The sequence below is a fragment of the Setaria italica genome, chromosome VIII (assembly GCF_000263155.2).
Source record: "Setaria italica strain Yugu1 chromosome VIII, Setaria_italica_v2.0, whole genome shotgun sequence".
Taxonomy (NCBI): domain Eukaryota; kingdom Viridiplantae; phylum Streptophyta; class Magnoliopsida; order Poales; family Poaceae; genus Setaria; species Setaria italica.
Window position 1 is genome coordinate 39,033,535 of NC_028457.1, and position 18,542 is coordinate 39,052,076.

At 42.3% G+C, this 18,542-nt stretch overlaps 2 protein-coding genes across 8 annotated transcripts; one reads left to right on the top strand and one right to left on the bottom strand.

The window, feature by feature from the left end:
* Window positions 1-7,980: 7,980 nt before the first annotated feature.
* Window positions 7,981-18,385, bottom strand: LOC101769304 (beta-glucosidase-like SFR2, chloroplastic). Of its 7 annotated transcripts, XR_001164742.3 has the most exons (13): window positions 18,123-18,385; window positions 17,202-17,553; window positions 16,905-17,046; window positions 16,615-16,781; window positions 16,309-16,530; window positions 16,020-16,191; window positions 15,704-15,937; window positions 15,473-15,622; window positions 15,110-15,239; window positions 14,571-14,773; window positions 14,394-14,486; window positions 13,221-13,368; window positions 7,981-8,770 (listed from the first exon to the last, which is right to left on the bottom strand). XR_001164742.3 is itself a non-coding variant. In XM_004979935.3 (11 exons), exons 1-10 carry the CDS (start codon window positions 18,319-18,321, stop codon window positions 14,592-14,594), a joined length of 1,950 nt encoding a protein of 649 aa, XP_004979992.1. In that variant the 5' UTR covers window positions 18,322-18,385; the 3' UTR covers window positions 7,981-8,759; window positions 14,571-14,591. The 7 variants fall into 7 exon arrangements, 3 of the variants coding, with proteins under 3 accessions (XP_004979992.1, XP_004979991.1, XP_022684954.1); XR_215722.4 differs by lacking the exon at window positions 13,221-13,368 and having other exon boundaries at window positions 7,981-8,759; XR_215718.4 differs by lacking the exon at window positions 13,221-13,368.
* LOC101768894 lies at window positions 11,531-12,375 on the top strand. The gene has a single exon (XM_022829220.1). It carries the CDS (start codon window positions 11,610-11,612, stop codon window positions 12,114-12,116), a length of 507 nt encoding a protein of 168 aa, XP_022684955.1. The 5' UTR covers window positions 11,531-11,609; the 3' UTR covers window positions 12,117-12,375.
* Window positions 18,386-18,542: the final 157 nt, after the last annotated feature.

Below are 18,542 nucleotides of genomic sequence, written 5' to 3' on the forward strand. Positions count from 1 at the left end.
AGGGGCTGATCATGGCGGACATGAGGGGCGTGCCCAACGACATGGTCGTCCGCCGAGGCTCCGTCTACTGGCTCGTCAGGTTATTCGCCGGTAACCGGCCCAGTACAGCTCGCAGGTGCGTGTTCGCCATCGACGTGCGCGCCGAGCGGACATGGACGATGGAGCTGCCGGAGAAACACAAGGTGCTGGATATCTATACCTGTAAAAGGCTCGTTCTGGCCATGTCAGAGGACGGCCGGCTGTCCCTGATCTTGCAGCTGCGGGGCCACAAGATCGAGGTGTGGGTGCACGTCGGCGACGACAGCGAGTGGACGCTGCGGCCGGCGATGGACCCTGCACAGCTTGATCCCGGGTTGCCCAAGAGGGGGAGGTCTGGCTCATCATAAGGGGCTTCTGACCGAGGAGTGGTTGCGTGTTCGGTGACATTGACCAGAAGGATCTCATCATGGATGTTAAACACAGGCTCTCTCCGGCCTGCCGGAATAATTGGTGTCGGCCGTGGAACCATGTATCCATACGAGATGGATTGGTCAAGGTACTTATCTAAGACGAAGTACTTATAGCTAAGTGTTAAGCTGCCTGTCACTAATTTAATGCAATATTTAAAAATATTTGGCGATCTTATACATGATTTGTACAATTGAATTATGGGGGCAATTCATCTTTTGTTGCTTATTTGATATAAAAATAACCCTCCGTTCGCAGATGTTGATGGTGACCTTGCAATCTCTTTTGTACTACCTCTATCTCAAATTAACCTCTATCTCAAATTATAGATCGTTTTGGGTTTTCTAACTTCATCTCTTTTACTGTACATCTGGATATAATATATATCTAAATGCATAGCAAAATCTATTAATTAAAAAAGGCAAAATGATTTATAATTTGGGATCAAGGGAGCAGTAAATGAAGAAGAGATTAGCCATGATTTGGTACATATATACTGTTATTTGCATCTTTGGGTGATGTTGGAATGGAGAAAAAAAAAGAAAAATCTTATTAGGGGTAGATTGAAGCAAATGAAATAGTTCAGGGGAGTAGGTGAGTTTAAATTTTGTTCGAGGGGTTAAACGAACAAAGTAAATACTTGAGGGGAGTAAAATAGACTTTTTCCCAATAATTGTATAAGATGATGCATATACTCTGTCTCAGCTCAAATTCTTTAGTGTGGAAAAGTAATTAAAATTTAGTAAGCATTTTTAGGGTAAAACTTGATGTTCCCTTTTTTAGGATTTGAATAAGATTTCGCTGGTCTTTTTTGATGTCTTTCGGCTTAGGAATACTGCAACTCCGGGCCCTACCGAGTTGGATACATTTTCAAACCGAATACGCAAAGCCTTCAACGAATTTTGATCCGTGTATGTATCATACAAGTATGGAATTAGCAAATGTCACACCCTGAAATTTTTGAATTTCATGATGTGATTAAAAACAATAATTGAACAATAATTTTTTCATAATTTTAAAATTTTTCCAACATTTATTTTTTTTAGGAAATTTAGTTTAGGAAAGCAATGGGTTGTTTTTTTCTGAATTAAATAGTGTTGTTCTGTGTGTTGCATTCATACCGATGCATCTTGATTTTTATTAAGTGAAAGTATTTTAAAATGCGTTTAGATGACGACCAGGTTGTTCTGAGAATTTTTTAGCTTTTTTGGGAATTTTTTTCTAGAGCTTAATCTAATTTTTGGATGGTTCTACAAGTCTTTCTAGGAGCTTCAAGTATTTTACTTGGGTTACTCATGTCCCAAATCATCTCCAAGAATTTTCCTAAATTTTTCGAAGTGTTCGGAGTATTTTCATGATTTAATTACGATTTCAGAATTTTCTAGAATTGTTTTTGAATCCGAAATTAATTCCCAAAATTAGAAAAATAAGAAAAATAAATCCGGACTCCAATCCGGCCTATAAATACTTTTCGGTGATCTCCTTGACATGTGAGTTGCAATGTACATATGTAAATATATTTCTTGATATCTAATAGATATAATTGTGTTATATGCAACATATTTCAAATGAGACGTGGCAGGTCAAATTTTTAGGTGAAGTGACAATTGTATCACACGTAACATTGTAACAAGAAATTGCTTGGACATGAGATTAAATTGTTAGCAACATCAGAAATAGCATACATGTGCAGATGTGATGAATAAAAATTGTACTATGAGACATGGCAAATATGGAACTACATGCTGTTGCACGCTAGTAGAGAAAAAAATTGTGGAAAAAAAATTAAAATGTTTATGATGCTATGCACGCGTGCTGACAGGACTTTACAGAGATAAAGACTGGATGGATGCATGCATATATGTCACCGGTAGATGGAAAGAAGTAGGTTAGTAGTTTTTTTCTATTTTCTAATTGGATTTTTTTCTTAATAATCAAGGGTCCAGATTTAATTCACGTCTTACCTCCCAGGAGGTAAGAGTGTACTCCTGGGAGGAGTGTACTTTAGCAAGGTCCACCATAAAAATAACTCACTTATGTTATTATAAAAATAATTTAAAATTACCTCCTCCTAAATTAGTAACTAAATTGTCCACCACTAATACTTAAATAAAAATACCTTAAAGTAACCCATAAATGTGCATCTATATTACCCACACGTGCTATTATTAAAAATAACATGAGGTAACCTAAAAAATATACTAATGGTTGCATGTGAGTTGCAATGTACATATGTAAATATATTTCTTGATATCTAATAGATTATTTCTTTAGGTATGTAATAATTGTGTTATATGCAACATATTTCAAATGAGACGTGGCAGGTCAAATTTTTAGGTGAAGTGACGATTGTATCACACGTAACATTGTAACAAGAAATTGCTCATGAGATTAAATTGTTAGCAACATCAGAAATAGCATACATGTGCAGATGTGATGAATAAAAATTGTACTACGAGACATGGCAAACATGGATGTGCGGACTCCAATCCAGCCTATAAATACTTTCCGGTGATCTCCTTGACATTCTCGTTCCAACGCCGCAAATGCCACCTCATTTCAATAACCCTAACACCCGCAATTCGAGGATGAACTTATCAATCCGGTAAACTCCGGCGAGCAAATCCGACGCAACCGTCGTTCCTCGGCCAAAGGTGAGCGCACCGACGCCTTCGTCTCATCGTTGTCGTCCCGTTTTGCCGTTCATGCGCGAGATCGGGCTTCGTTTGCAGCGAGTCCCTGTTTTCTCTCCCTCTCCATGTTTCTGTTCCACCGTGGCCATGGCCATGGCCTCCGCCCGGGCTCCTGCTCGCCCGGCCCCCTCTTGCGCAGCCGCCGCCGGCCGCCCACCGCCCGAGCCGCTCGCCTAGCCCTGCCGCCTAGCGTCGCTCCCCTGGTCCGCGCCGCCACCAGCCGCTGTCGCCTCGCCGCCTCCTGGGCGCCCGCGCCGGCTCACCGCCTCCTGGCCCCGAGCCGCGCCGTGCCGCCACTCGCCGCAGCCTGGCCCTGCGCGCCAGAGTCTCCCGCGCGCCGAGCCGCCCGCGCGCCCGAGCTGCCCCTGAGCCGCCCCGCGCCCGGGCCTGCGCACCGCGCCGCCGCCCCAGCCCGATCGACGCCGCCGGGAAGGCCGGACCAGCCGCACGGGCCGATTCAGTCGGGAGGTTGAAGATGACGCCGTTTTGCAGTTTAACCCTTGAAAAAAAAGGAACTCCTGATCTTAAAGTTTGAGTCTTGCTGTTTTTACGAAAGGGCCCTCATAAAAGTTAGATTCTCGCAATCCAGTTCGTCTTTAAGCTTTTGCGCGTTAGTCCTCGGGTTTCTTGACGAAATTAGGTTTCTGCCCTCGGTTTCTCGCAGTTAAGCCCCTAGAAGTTTCTAAACCTCTCCAGCAAGTCCGTAGAGATTCATTAAGTCATATCTTTTGCGTTTTAGCTCCATTTAACCTCGTTCTTATTGCGTTAGATTCATATCAACTTAAATTACGCATTAGAAGCAGTGTTGATCATATTCTATGTTTTGTAATTTGTTCAGAATATAAATGTGATTAAGTATTTATATACTTATTTTTCTAATTAAAATCTAATTAAAGATTAACAACGCATTTTCATAACTAATGTAAATTTGGTTAATATTTAATTAAACAAATCTTCCAATTAAAAGCTAATTAGAGTTATACCTCGACTTTTTATAAATTAAACTTAATCTGATTAATGTTTATTTAATTTACTTTATGGATAAAAGCATATGTCAAGTTTTCATAATTAAATGTTAATTTTGCTAATATAAACATAAATGTGTTGTTGAATTATAATTTGGTTAGTTCAACATGAATTATGCTCTTAGATGTTCCCACATATGATATCTTTTCCAAATTAAATGTTTAAAGTGGTATAAGCTATACATAAATATTTGTAACTAAAATCTGGTTAAGCTTTACGTCGAGTTTTCAAAATATAAATATAATGTAAGTTAATTTTAACATAGGATATTTCTCTAAAATATCTTTACATTATTTTTCTCAACTAAAATAAATGAAGCATGTAGCGCTTGTCTTTTCTTTTATAATTCAAATCACTCGATTGTACCTTTTCAACCTTAGTTCCTTGCACCTTCGTGATCCTATAATTGAATCCTATCCTTTAGTACGTTCTTTTAAAACTCTTTTTTATTTTGGTGTATTATTTTTAGTTGAGCTTTTATTTTATTTTAGTATATTATTCTTAGTTGTATTTGTTTGCTTGCTTGTATGTTTGTGTCGGTGATTGCTTCGAGTAGAAGGGTTACTAAAGATTTGAAGATTAAGAGTTTCAAGAGAGCAAGAGCTGAAGAGCAGTAAGAGCAGCTATTCTTTGGAGAAAGGCAAGTGTCCCTAACCACCCTTCTACCTATGCTTTGTTTATAATATCATGATAATTTTAATTGGAACATGGAGCGACCACCTAGGAAAATAGTGCAACCACAAGAACTATATGGCTCTGATCTTAGGTAATTAATTAGAGACTCTAGTTTGAAGCGGTCTTGCCGAAAGGGCAAGAGGGGCGGCGGTAGATGGGGTATAACCCGGTCCTCTTGGAAAGTGAGCTTTGCTAAGACACTGTACCCACTAAGGAGGTTTATGCTCTGCTACTGATCCGGAAACCTTAGCGGGTTATCACTTATTAAGGAATCTTTGTAAAGGTCTCGTAGCGTCTCTGCAGTCAAGAGCGACCTTGACCCTAACATGATTAATAAATCTGAAGATGGACTTAAATCGTTTATCTGGTTATTTCTTGTGGCCTTGCTGAGTACCAATCATAAGTGTACTCATCAATGCTTACTGCTGCTCAGAAGAAGAAGGTGTGTGAAACTTTCTGAAGATGATGCTGAGTTCTTTACGTACGCAGCCCCCAGTCAATTGCCTGTGAAGTTTGGAGCTTTCGTTTCAAGGACTAAGCGTAAGTACTGATATACTCTCTTATTTTTAACATGATATTGTTATTATTATTCACTAATAATGTCCTTATACGTATGAAACTAGATCCTGACATGTATACGTAGCACTTGATTTATACGTAGCACTTGATTTATACGTAGCACTTGATTTTGTTTTAAAACAGGTGTGACAGCAAACCGCTAGCTTCTTCGTAAAGACGACGCGAACATGTGGGCGTCGCTACCTTGCGACCTACTCGTCGACATCCTCCGCCGCCTAGACTCCGCCAGTGCCGTCGTCCGATGCGCCGGAGCCTGCAAGCCGTGGCGGCGCGCTATCATCGCCAACGCCTCGCGCCTCCGGCCTTATCCCGACCGCTTCAACCCCAACCTCCTCCTCGGCTTCTTCCACCGGCGCTGGCTTGACGGACGCCACGTCGCCCGGTTGCAGTACGTGCCGGGGCCGTTCGAGGACCTGCTCTCCTCCGACGTCGCTGCAGACACGACGGTGCCGGCGGCCGCAGCTCGCGGCGGCGTCGACGCCGCTTCGTACGACGAGCCGCTGTCGTCGCGCGACGGGTTCCTCCTCCTCGGCGGAAGCGCGGCGGGTGATCTGTGCCTGTGCAACCCCCTGACCGGGAGCTGCAGCTTCGTCCCCAATCCCGCCGCCACGTTCGGTCCGATCTGCAAGTACATGCTCGTCACCGGCGACGATGACTCGACGCCCGGCGTCGGCGTACGGATACTCGCAGTGAAGCAAGGAGGAGTGGACTACATCAATGGCGGCATGACCTACCACTTACCAGGTCTTCTCCTGCGCGTCCGGCGAGTGGGGGCCGCTCAGATGGTCGGCGGTGGCGGAGGAGGATGACAGGTTCCGGCCGTACTTGTGTGAGGAGGCCAAGGACGTGGTCGTTGGCCGGGACTCCGTCGTCTACTGCCTCGTCGAGTTGATGGTCGGCTTCGCGCACGACGGGAGAGAACACTGGTGCGTGCTCGCCGTGGACGTGCGCACCGAACGGACATGGACGGTGCAGCTGCAGGAGAGATTGATGGCGCTGGACTTACGCATCAGATGCTCCATGATCGCGCTGGCCACATCCGAGGATGGCAGGCTGTCCCTGATCTTAAAGCGGCAGGGCCACAAGATCGACGTGTGGGTGCTCATCGGCGGTGACGGCCGGTGGATGCTGCGGCGGACCATCGACGTGCAGGGCTTCATCCCCTATTACTGGCCGCATTTTTGGAACGTCCGGATAAGCAGCTTCTGCCCGAGGAGCGGCTGCTTGTTCGGTGACATCGACGGGCAGGATATCCTCATCAACCTTGACAGGGGCTCGGTCCGGCTAACCTTGAGATTCGGTGTCGGCCGTGTGACTAAGTACCCGTACGAGATGGATTGGCAAACTTACATCTCTAAATTTGAGGCCGATGTTTGGCTGAGCATACACCATGTAATAATTACATATTGTTCGGTCATTCATTTCCGTTATTAATATATCTTCCTATAAATTTGATCAAAATTAGATGTGTTTCACTTAGGATTAGTAATTTAGAACAAAGGGAGTACATACTATTGGTATGTTGAGACCGAAGTACAGTAGTAAAAAGGCATCTGATCAGTTCTCAACTAAATTGAACAATACATAGTCAGTTGTATGTTGAATCTATACGAATGTCTAAAACAACCGTAATTTATGAATAGAGAGTATATGAAGTATGAAAATGTAACCATACATATCGCCCTAAAACACTCAGCAGCATCAATTTATAAGATTGACAAAGTTGAGTTGAAATTTTTATGGAGCAGTTCAAACTCTACACTACCCAAAAAAAAAAACAGAATTGTGTGACAATTCCAACGGTGTTTTACAGTGTATATGAAATCATGTTTGTACTCGTTTTGGTTCAATATGATTCTTTTGAACGGAAATTGATCAAATTTTACATATGCTTTTTTAGGGCACAAATTGAATTGTCCCTTTTGATCGTCTTTCTATTTCGTAGCCTTTGCGATATCTTCTGAAAGTCCAGGTTGATCTCCTCCAATTGTACTGCAATTCCGTTGTACCAGATGCATATTTCTTTCCAAAAGTTTGCAACCGTATTGACGAGGTTCTCTATTTCCTCCGACAACTGAAATTTGTGTCGATTATTTGAGTACCAAGATGGCACCAAATGAAAAAAGTTTGAACTACAAAGTTGTTGATCTCATCGAGGTCTACAATTTTCGTATAAAGCTTATCTCCATCCTGGTTCATATAAATTAGTTATGATTTTTTAAAAGTGTACTGCCCAGAGGAGGGAACTTACCACCGGTTCAAGGCGGTAGCGTACACGACGGTATAGGTATAGATTTGTAATTTTTTTATTTGGCCATATATTTTTGCAAAATATTAAAATAAAAATAAAAAAATCCTTGCTTTGGCCCGCGCTTATCAAGAGGCCGAGAAGAAACGGCCCAGGCGGTGTGTGATGGTAGCGGCCCAGTATATGAGCCCGCCCAGCCAAACTGTTTGATGCCAGATGTAGTGATGCACCCTCTCTGAGCCACAACTGTACACTGTCAGTTTGTCACTGATGACAGATACCCAACATAGGACTAGATACTCACAGAGACAATCAAGCCAGCAACTTAAAATCTCTTTATTTCTTCTACTGACAGTTTGCCTCCCCCTTTCTGACACAGCATTGTTTCTGTATAGTTGCTACTTACACAGTCACACTTCAATCATCCTGATGCATCATAAGTACACACTGTATTACGCGCAAAAATACAGGATTATCAGGTCTTTTTCCTCGCAATACATGAGGCAACGACAGCCAATGCAGTTCTATGCCCAGACAATAGAAAATGACATGGCACCAACTTAGGAGATGGCTTCAGTTAAGTTTGCAGCTGCACAAACATCATCTCCACATAACGACATCCAAGTCCATGGCTTTCATTCATCTTATACACATGGATAGCCATTGATTGGACTGGGATTTGCAACAGGACTGTCCCTTGCAAACATGCCATGGTGATTGGACATCTCCCAAACGAATAAGTATACATCATGGGGCTGATGGCGTCCTGATCCTTCCATGCTGCCTGACTGCTCTCCAATCGCTTGCATTAATCATATATGCCAAGCTAACAATAATCTTGCGTCGCCACAGATAGCTGTAATCCAAGCCGAGGAATTAATATGTTAGCTGTGCTCTAGCAGTATCATGATACCTATCACCGGCTTCAGATGTGCCCAGTGCTAAACTCCTCTGACTGTTGCCTGTTGGAAGGAGTGTGGTTTTCTCCAAGATTCGCACGCTCCATCGCGATCAAGATGCGATTTTGACAGGATGAATAATATGATGATGAACAACAGACAAACCCACAGAGTTGTGGGGATCCCTGGGTCCTGCAAGAGAACTGTGGCTGCATTAACACCCTCAGTTCTGCAATCCACCACACGAATGCTAAATGCAGAGCAAAAACGTAAGTCACATTAATAGAATGTAGTAACCCACAACTCACAAGTATAAATTAACAAGCACAGGTCTAGTTACATATTTCATTTTTGTGAGTAAAAGTCCACACAAAGAAATATGCAGCCTTCAAAACACTCTTCTGCTACGCTAGACCCCAAAACATTTTCCTGATGCAACCATTACAAAAGAAAAACTGTTGTGGGTGTTGTGCTGTCTATGGCATGGCCATCATAGTACAAAATAAAGCAGGCCCAATATGTGTTGTACTAGACAGGTTCAAATGCACTACAGAAAACAAACAATGGACCAGTACATAAGATTTTCGTGGCATAAGCACAATAAATGATATTCATAAAAAATTGACTCTTATGGACAGAAAGATTGCTCAGAACCCATGCAAAAGACTGACCAAGGAAGTGCCCCAGCGCATCCCTTACAAATCGACTGTGTTTTCACTATACTTTCTTTTTGGGAAGAAGTCATTGGCTATCTTATGTTCTTACCCAACAATCTCACCAACATCGAGTATCAGCAAAAGGCATTTACTAACCTCCATTGTGTGAGTCAAAAGTGAACCAGTCTACGTCTATCAAGTACACGAGGCAGTACTGTGTTTCTTTAACTTTTAGTGACAAGTGAACCAGTCTACATGTAGTGCAAGTTATAAACATGTTCTGTAAATATGCCTATGGGTCATGTTCTTCTAGGTACCAACACATGTGGTGCAAGTTATAAACATGAAAGTACCTGAATTCATTCTGGTAGACACATATATTCATACATTGTCACATGAATCCATTATGTGATTCGTTACCTTATCACCAGTCAATTCCTAGAGGACCACAAGAGCTGTACCACTCCATCTACTTCTATGGTTGCAAAAACGAGTGCTGGAGGCCTATTGGGGAGGGCTGATGAGAGGGAAGACGGCATCACCATTAAGGCATTAACTAAGCACATGCATGAACTACCCCCAATCATGTAACGGGCTGCCTTTTTCTATCCTCCTCCAATATGCACCTCTCTTGAGCACAGCTCATTACGGTGAATCACTCGGTAACGAGTAGACTGACTATAGGCTCAGGTAGCCGTCCCATGAAAAAATTGCTGGAAAAAGATGAGGCACAGCTGGAGCATGATAGCACGATACCGGTTCCGACATGATATGGGCTGTCTGATTCCACGCTTGGACGGTAACCTAGCAAATGCAAAGTGGGTGCATGAACCCTGTGCCCATCCTCTACGCACTTTCATAATGTGAAGATTCATACTTGGTACCTCCAGATTCATGAATCAGATCAATACCGTGTTACTGAAGGAAGAAACTTGGCACATGCAGGACCATGACGACAATAAAGTGAGTAGATAGGGAGGGCAGTCCATAGTACCAATGTGAGACATGATGGACAGAGTAAAACCAAGATTGATAGTTATTCAAACTGTTCGTATCAAAATGACCAATGGTTGGATCGTACTGACTTACTTAACATAGATACGAAATAGTAGGAAAAAATAAAGACCTGAAACTTCATCTCTGGACCATCAATTGGGCCACTGCTCAAAACTGTCTTTTGTGGAAATGTTAGGTTAGAAAACTAAAGGCACCTTCTGCAGATTGACTAGATTATCCATGAAGAAGATGATGGTCACGTCTCTAGCTTACATGTTACGACATTGAATACCCTCCATGTGCAGTCTCAGGCACTAGGTATGGCAAGTATGTCAGGTGTTGGGCAGTAATGGAAGAACTGCAATAGTTTTAGTTGGTTGGCAGCTTACAGGCTCACAGTTGGTGCAGAAGGGTCCGAGGTGCCAGGATAAATCTGTACCAGGTAAACTTAGCACATGCTTGGTAACTTGTAAGTTTCGCCGGAACAGGCTTGGTAGCTTGTCAGTTTCCCAGAACATGCTTTGATCAATTGTATGTTCAACTAAATTACTACAGCCCTCCAAGCCCCCCAAAAGATGTTTGCTTGTCAAATACTAAACTAAATTCAGAAATTAGTCCAAGCTAAGTTGTTGTTAGTTTAAGTTTTGAAATACAAAAGTTACTCGTGTTCAAAGGAAAAAGGGAAGCAAAAATGTTTTTTGAAAAATCTTGATATCTGCATATCTTTTTGGTTACACATTATTCTACGATAATTTATAACACTCTCCTCTCACTTTATCCAGAAATCATTATACAGAACTTTTCATAGGAAGCTTATAAGAGCCTTACAGAGGTTCAACAAAAGAGACACCAGGGACACGAGTAGAATTCTCATCTCACCCAGAGGCAACTTTTTGTATGTCAGAATCCACAAGACATCTATCTGCTCAACTACCCATGTATGCTCTCCAATTGCAGTAAATAGGATAAACTACCAGAATTTCTACCTTTTATTTGTATTGAGGCAGAAAGGGATTCAAAGTAAAGTAGTATGAACTGGTAGTATGAACTACCAGTGGAAAGACTCGAAGTCCCAATGGCCCAACCGGTCACATGACATCAATTTGATGGGGCCATCTTATACTCTACACAAGATATTTTGCACTGCTGCAAAATTAACCCTGAGAAGAGGACCCTACAGGTTTTATGACCATTATATGTTGCCATGTCCTTAATAGACAAGGGCAAGACGGAAAATTCCTTACATGATGAGGCACAGTTTGACAAGGCATTTCCTATATAAAGGCAGCCATGCACTTCAAAAGCATACAAAGCTTAGCCCCCGAAACTGCTTCAGAGCAAAGAAGAAAAAAAGAAGTGAGTGTGAGAGAAAAGAGATAACCCATAGACAATGGCTCTTATAGCTGATGAACTCAGGGCCAAGGCTGAGGTCTACTACGGTGATGACATCTGCCAACAGTGTACCCAGCTCTTGCTCAAGGAAGCAGGCCTCCCCAATGGTCTGCTTCCATTGAAGGACCTAATCGAGTGTGGTTATGTGCAGGAAACTGGATATGTATGGCTCAAGCAAAAGAAGAGGGTTGACCATGTCTTCCAGAGTCTAGGAAGGCTGGTCTCTTATGGCACAGAGATCACCGGCTATGCAGAGAAAGGCAGGATCAAGAAGGTAAAAGGGATAAAGACCAGGGAGCTCATGGTGTGGGTCCCAGTGGAGGAGATTGCCCTTGATGAACCCGCAACTGGGAAGCTTATCTGCAAGAGCATTGCAGGGATTACCAGGACCTTCCCTGCATCAGCTTTCCATATCCCAGAGAAGGAGAATCAGAAGAAGAACTTTGCTGCACCAAAACCAGTGGTCCTAATGGAGGGAGCTCCACAAGTTGTTAAAAACAACTGATCCTTCTGCTTCAACTGAGATTTGGATTCGTGATCATCGTCAACTCTTAGCCCGACATATATTAATAATAATTGAACTAGTGCATTACTGTCTGCTTATGAACTGCGAAGGTGATAACCCAGAGTTCTTATATACTTCTGTTGTATGAATGCCCTGGTGTGTATTGTCCTGTAAGGCAACCACCCAACTTCCTTTCATGTACTATATGGATCTATATTACTACTATGAAGCATGTTGTGAACTTCTATATATGCTTGCTTTCTTTGTTCTCTTTTCTGAGAAGATACCACCACCGAATGCCTTTTTCATGCATTCTATACCAATATATTGCTAACATTATTTTCTGAGAAAAAATATATTACTAATATATTTCCAAGAAAATGCCCCTACAGGATGCCTTTTATTTTTATTTTCTCTCTTATTTTCACATGACAAGGCACGTGAATATGAAGGATCAAGAAATCTAGTCTGTAAAATGGGAACAATATTTGCATGACTTGTAATTATGCTCAGGCAAATTTATTGTCTCTTTCACAAGTGGAAGATGAAACTTTTACCGACAAGTCTAAGGTAGGAGATAGCAAGGTTGGTTATACAAATCGTCAAGTAAGGTGATAGGGACTGTTCTCCTATTATAGGATCAGGATCCTAGAATTGTATCATTAAACCATGAGAGGACCACAGAAGTCATTATTGTTAAGAGTATAATCTCTTGGCTTCTATTATTTAGTTCCTCCAATTACGAAACTGTGTACATGCAGGTTTGCCTCAAGAAGTACTCTTGTATTATAATACTACAGATTTACTAGGATTTATAGATATATTAAAATACAAGTCAGTTGTCCATGTTGTATATTTAGGTCCGATGTTCAGAATGATATGCTTTTGTGGCATGAGGGAGTAAGATGGAACTAGGATCGGGATCAAAGTGGTCCAACAGGATGTAGGGCTGTAAGATCCTACCATAAAGATCAAGAACCTAACACCCTTGATGCCAAGAAAATGTCAAAATATGTTATTGTTATGACTTGTTATTTGATTGTTTATCACCAAGAGATCAATGATTAACATGTCCATTTTCAGCTACAAAAGGGGTGCACTTACAGGGGAACGCATGATCCATTCTTGCTCACTGGAGATCAGGGTACCGACATACCAAATTTAATTGTATGTACCACGTAGTGTAGCATACATAGATAAGTTAGTGAACTAGTTCTATCAAAGAAGACATGCACAGACTTAGAAGAAGTTCCTGAAAGAAAGGTATGGACCAGCATAGTTACAATAACATTTCACGGTACTAAATTTAGAGGACTCAAGGAGCACATGAAACCAAGAGCTCATGCAGGAGCATAGATCTGCATTGATCACACCGGATACATAAAATTGGCCAATGCAGTTAGGCATATCCACTTATGCATGTCAACGTTCTATGCAACCTGCCCCCATCTCCAGTCCTACACCCACCCCTGCAGGGACGAATTCAATTATGCAACCAAATAGCCCCTGCATGGCATCATGTGTCAACTTCACTTAATGAGAATTGCCTATCATTGTACCTTCTGCTGATAATCTCTATCTGATTTTAGATGCAAGAATCTTCACACAAATTATGAGGTAACTGCACCTGTTTAGTCCTTCATGGCAAGGTTAATATGTTGCACAAAGCTTCCAAACTTCATGATAAAAATTCATTTCTTGTCATGAATTTAAAACTTCATGAAAGTATGCCACATGGTATATGAGGTAAAAAATCTAAACAAGAGAAGATAACTTCTCATGAATGATGGATATACTTCCACAGGGCTGGGGAGAACATGGAAAACTAGTGTGCCACATTTAGTTTTGAAACTCCTATAAAGGTGGTAGGTCTCATCATGTGATGGTTGCTGTGATTTAGACCAGAAATAGCAGCCATTAACTCACAGGACTTGAATGTGTACATTCACAAAGATCTCGATGAATCAGAGAGGATGTAGATAGTAATGTCTTGTTACCAATATGATCACTCAGACATTTCCCTAGAAGCACCTCCAATGCAGAAGTGCAGGACATACTTCTTCGCCAAAAAAAAAGGTGTGGGGCATAGTTCTGAGCTAGCAGAAAGTAGATCCAAAAAAATATTTTGGGTTGGTAAAAACAAAAGCTAGTAGGATATTGGTCCACATGACCCTAGATCAGACATAACTTCATCAAATCAAGAATTTAACTCGCAAATGAATTTCAGAGGAAATAACAATAAAACAGAAAGAATAAGGTAATATACAAGATACTTACTGCTATTATAAATAGTACACATGGTAATCCATCCAAAAAGAGACTTCTGATTCCCAGATTTTATTTACCTAGAGGACAAATTATCCTACTTACCTACAAAAGAATCACGGCAAGCAGTTCTAGATAGATGATATACAGTGAAAGGAAAAACAGGACTCTTGGATTCTGTTGACTCACCAACTATAGTGACATGCATTATCAGGAGATAGAATAAGAAACATCATCATCCTCAATGTAATGAATCTTCTTCTTGTGTGAAATTGGTGAAAAAATGGATCTTATAAAGCAACTCAAAGGATCCTGCAAGCCTTCCATTTCATAATGACCAAATCGCCAATCCCGTAATATGAAAGGTCTTTGAATAGGCCGATCTAGACCCCCTGTAACAAAAAGATGGCCATAATGGTTAGATGGAGGTACCAATCATGGTTTATACCAACTAATATTTGTATTTCAGCTGTTTTCTTCCTAGGCTCGTAATTAAATAACTCAGCTGAGTAAGTAATAGGACGAACTGAAAATAATTCATATAAAAAAGAAACTAACAAACACATGTGCAACACTCTTGACTCTGGAAAGCCTGCAGAGAAAGCAGCTGCTGTTGACATATTTTACAATCAGTCAATATCTGTTGTTTATCCTACTTATCAACACTACCTATAGATAATATCAATTTACTACAATATCAGAATGTTTTGGAAAGAATCACCACCTACCTGCATACATCCGACCATACTTATCTACTGCCCTAAAAAACGGGCGTGTTTTCTTTTGAAATGCAGCTTGTTGCAGTTCCCTCCAAGCACACGCTCTGTCCTGTCTTGTTATTTTCCCAGTTGTAACAACCTGGCATTCAAGCGCATCTTGTTAAAGATCAACACAGAACCATCAAATGCTAATATGCAAAAAAAAAACAGAGAGGGAAATTAAGTTGTCACAAGTCTAGACAATTTGATGAAACAAGGGACGCAAGAAAAAAGAATTCAGTAACATTACAAAGAAGAATTTTCCCCTCTTTTTCCCGTTCCACGGACAATGGATACACCGGGGCAGTATAATTTGCTGAAATCAGAGCTCACCTTGGTGAATAAATAGTATGAAGGACGAGGCTTCCGTGCTAGATTGTTGGCACGATCAACAGCAACAAGCCCAAACTTGGGACCATACCCATCAGCCCATTCCCAATTATCGGATGTTGTCCAGAATAGATAACCAAGCACACGCACACCCTTCAAAACAATATGCCTATCAGTGCTCAAAGTTGAGCATATAGTAAAGAATATTTGATTGCAAATTAATTAAGAGAGGACCATTATGATTGCAGCATAGATGGCTAACAGGTGCTCCAGAATGTATGGTTTACGAATCAGATCAGTCTCATCAGAAACTCCATTTTCAGTGATCATAAAAGGTATATTTAAGCTCTTGTATCGTTCATTAAACTGAATCAGGACACGGAATAGCCCATCAGGATAAACACCACGACCAGATTCGCTGTACTCATCATTGTCCACAAGTTTTAGACCAGGACCCGATATCACCTCCTGCATGAAAGTGGAGCATCAACTGCTGTTGTTGACACATTCGAATTTGAGCCATTTGTCTAAGAAGCTAGTACAAAGTTACCTGCCCATAGTAGTTGATGCCAATAAAGTCCAATTTATCACATATGCTATCAATGTAAGGGAAAAGGGTCAATGAATTAGCTAGTGTGACAGCCGCAACATCAAATAGTCCATACGGCCGTGTAAATGATACATGATGAGCGACACCAACAATTGGCTTCCTTTTATTTTTACTGTCAACCGACAAATGAACTATTAGAAAATGAGAGGAACACAAACATCAAATCCTTCAAGTCAGAACAATAGATATTCATTATAGAAAATTGCATTTCAAGTAGCATACTATTTACCTCTCCAAATGTATGTAATCATAGGCTTCTGCATGTGCAATGGCCATCCAATGCAACGCTTGATTGTATACGCCAGTTGGCAAAGCAGATGTTGCCATTTCAATTGCATTAGGGTCTCCACCAGGCCAAGCACCAGCACAATAGGTCAGCATCACAAACACATGAGGCTCATTGAAAACCACCCAGTAATCCACTAAATCTGATACACAATCAACGACAAGCCTGCAGATCCAAAACTAACTTCATATAAAATATTTGTCTCGTAGAAGAGTATTGAAAGCACAGTTGAAAGCTAGAAAGGATTACCTCACAAAATCCATGAAGTACTTGACAGTTTTTTCCATCTTCCATCCCCCATATTCTCCAGCCCAAGGTGGAAGTGAGTGATGAAATAGTGTAAGCATCACTTTCATTCCATATTCATGAACCTTTTGGATGATCCACCTATAACGCTCAAGTGCTGCAAAATTGACCTAGAAAAACATGATGTCTCTGTTATTCCACCAACACAAAAACTCTACACACTACAGAGAGAAGAGAGAATATAAATGTTTGGACAAAGCATATGAACTGCACAGTAGGTTCCTAAGACTTACTGAGCTCTTGAACTCTTCATCAGTTGGTTCCTTAGGCATTACCCTTGTCCAGTCAATCCCCATGCGGAAAACACTGATCCCAGTTTCCTTGGCAAGTTTCAATTCAGTATCAGGATCAGACCAAAATTTAAGCCTTTCTTGCCTGAACAAATACGAACAGTTTCTCCACATGTGAGAGTCTATTGTGCATAAGCAACATGTTACGCACAATACAGTGTAGGAAAAAAGACAGCATCCAGAATAATTGAACAGATAACCAAAAAAGGTTGGAAGTGACAAAAGACAACATGCACTTACGGGCAAGGAACATTGTGCCAAGCTGCGACGTTGTGGCTGCAGTTATCACCAGAACCAGATTCACCACCCTCAGCAAACATTTCAAAACCCCTGAGCATAGCCTCCATGGCAACCTTAAGAGGCTTCCTCCTCTCTCCTTCACCAGCCTTTTCCTCCCCTCTAGACCTGGAAGCCAACTGAGCACCTCCATCACCGGCAGCCGACGCCATCACCGCGTCTGCTGTCATTTGGTCACGCATGGCCTCCTTGTCGTCGCAGGAATGCTCGATTGCAAACTGAAGCCAAGCATCCTCCAGCCTGTCCTCAACATGCGCAGGCGCGGTCGCCAGCCCAAAGAAGAAACTGCCGTCTTCTGCACATGATTCGACACACCATCAGGAATTCCATGCTGCTTGGAATTGGCTGCTGGTACATAATCAGGCAGCTGGAGTTTGGAATCTCAGATTTGTGAAGGAAAGACTCGGACTTGAGCAAATTAACAGAACTGTACGGATTGTGATTGAACTGATGCACGGGTACATACGCTGCACTTGCCATTTCACAAGAGCCCACATGTTTTAATTCCAAATTTTTTTTAGGGAAGACTCGGACTTGAGCGAATTAACAGTACTGTAGTGGATTTCGACTGAACTGAACTTGCCATTTCACAAGAGCCCATATGTTTTAATGTATAGTTGCATCAATCAATTCACATCATCTAGTGATCAATTACTCATCTGAAATTAAAAAAGGTGAGCAATTTCAAAAAATAAATTGACTGAACCCAAACTGGTCAGTCGATTGTGTTGTCCTGAAAACCAAATTGGCAACCGCATGCACCAATGCCGCACCTTCAGAGCGATGCACACTAACGAGAGAGCCAATCAATAGAAACCACTAGAATACCGTTAGGATTAGCACGGGAAAGAGGGGGAACGAGACCTGAGTCGTCGCCGGCGCCAGCGGAGGGGAGGGCGCGGAAGTCGGCGACGGGGTCGGCGGACTCGTCGATGGGGTTCGGGATGCGGCGGAGGTGGCGGCGCCGGTACCGCGCGAAGGAGGCCGCGTTGGCCGCCGTCGCGGCGGCCGCCACCAGGACGGCGAGCTTCGCCGCCGCCGCCAGGAACGCCGGGAGTGGCATTTCCACAATACTCGCGCGCTCCCTCCCTTCCTCCCTCCCTCGCGCTGCGGTTTTAATTTATTTTCCTGGGAATTTTTTTTCCTCGGAGAAATAGGAGTGGCGGGAACCAACGGGATCCCCCGGGGATGACCGGATGAGGAGGATCAGGTCGTTATCGCCCGGACACGTGGCGGGAAGAGATGGTGCGCGCCAGATTTTGCCGGGGCCAGCTGGGCCTCCGC

What these genes read in the sequence shown, in the direction of transcription:
- LOC101769304 (XM_004979935.3), bottom strand. Translation starts at nt 18,321, where the DNA reads ATGCCACTCCCGGCGTTCCTGGCGGCGGCGGCGAAGCTCGCCGTCCTG. An exon ending in TGGCGCCGGCGACGACTCAG is followed by an intron (nt 17,554 to 18,122) that starts GTCTCGTTCCCC and finishes AATCATGTGCAG; the next exon opens with AAGACGGCAGTTTCTTCTTT. An exon ending in GATTACATACATTTGGAGAG is followed by an intron (nt 16,192 to 16,308) that starts GTAAATAGTATG and finishes GTCGGTTGACAG; the next exon opens with TAAAAATAAAAGGAAGCCAA.
- LOC101768894 (XM_022829220.1), top strand. Translation starts at nt 11,610, where the DNA reads ATGGCTCTTATAGCTGATGAACTCAGGGCCAAGGCTGAGGTCTACTAC.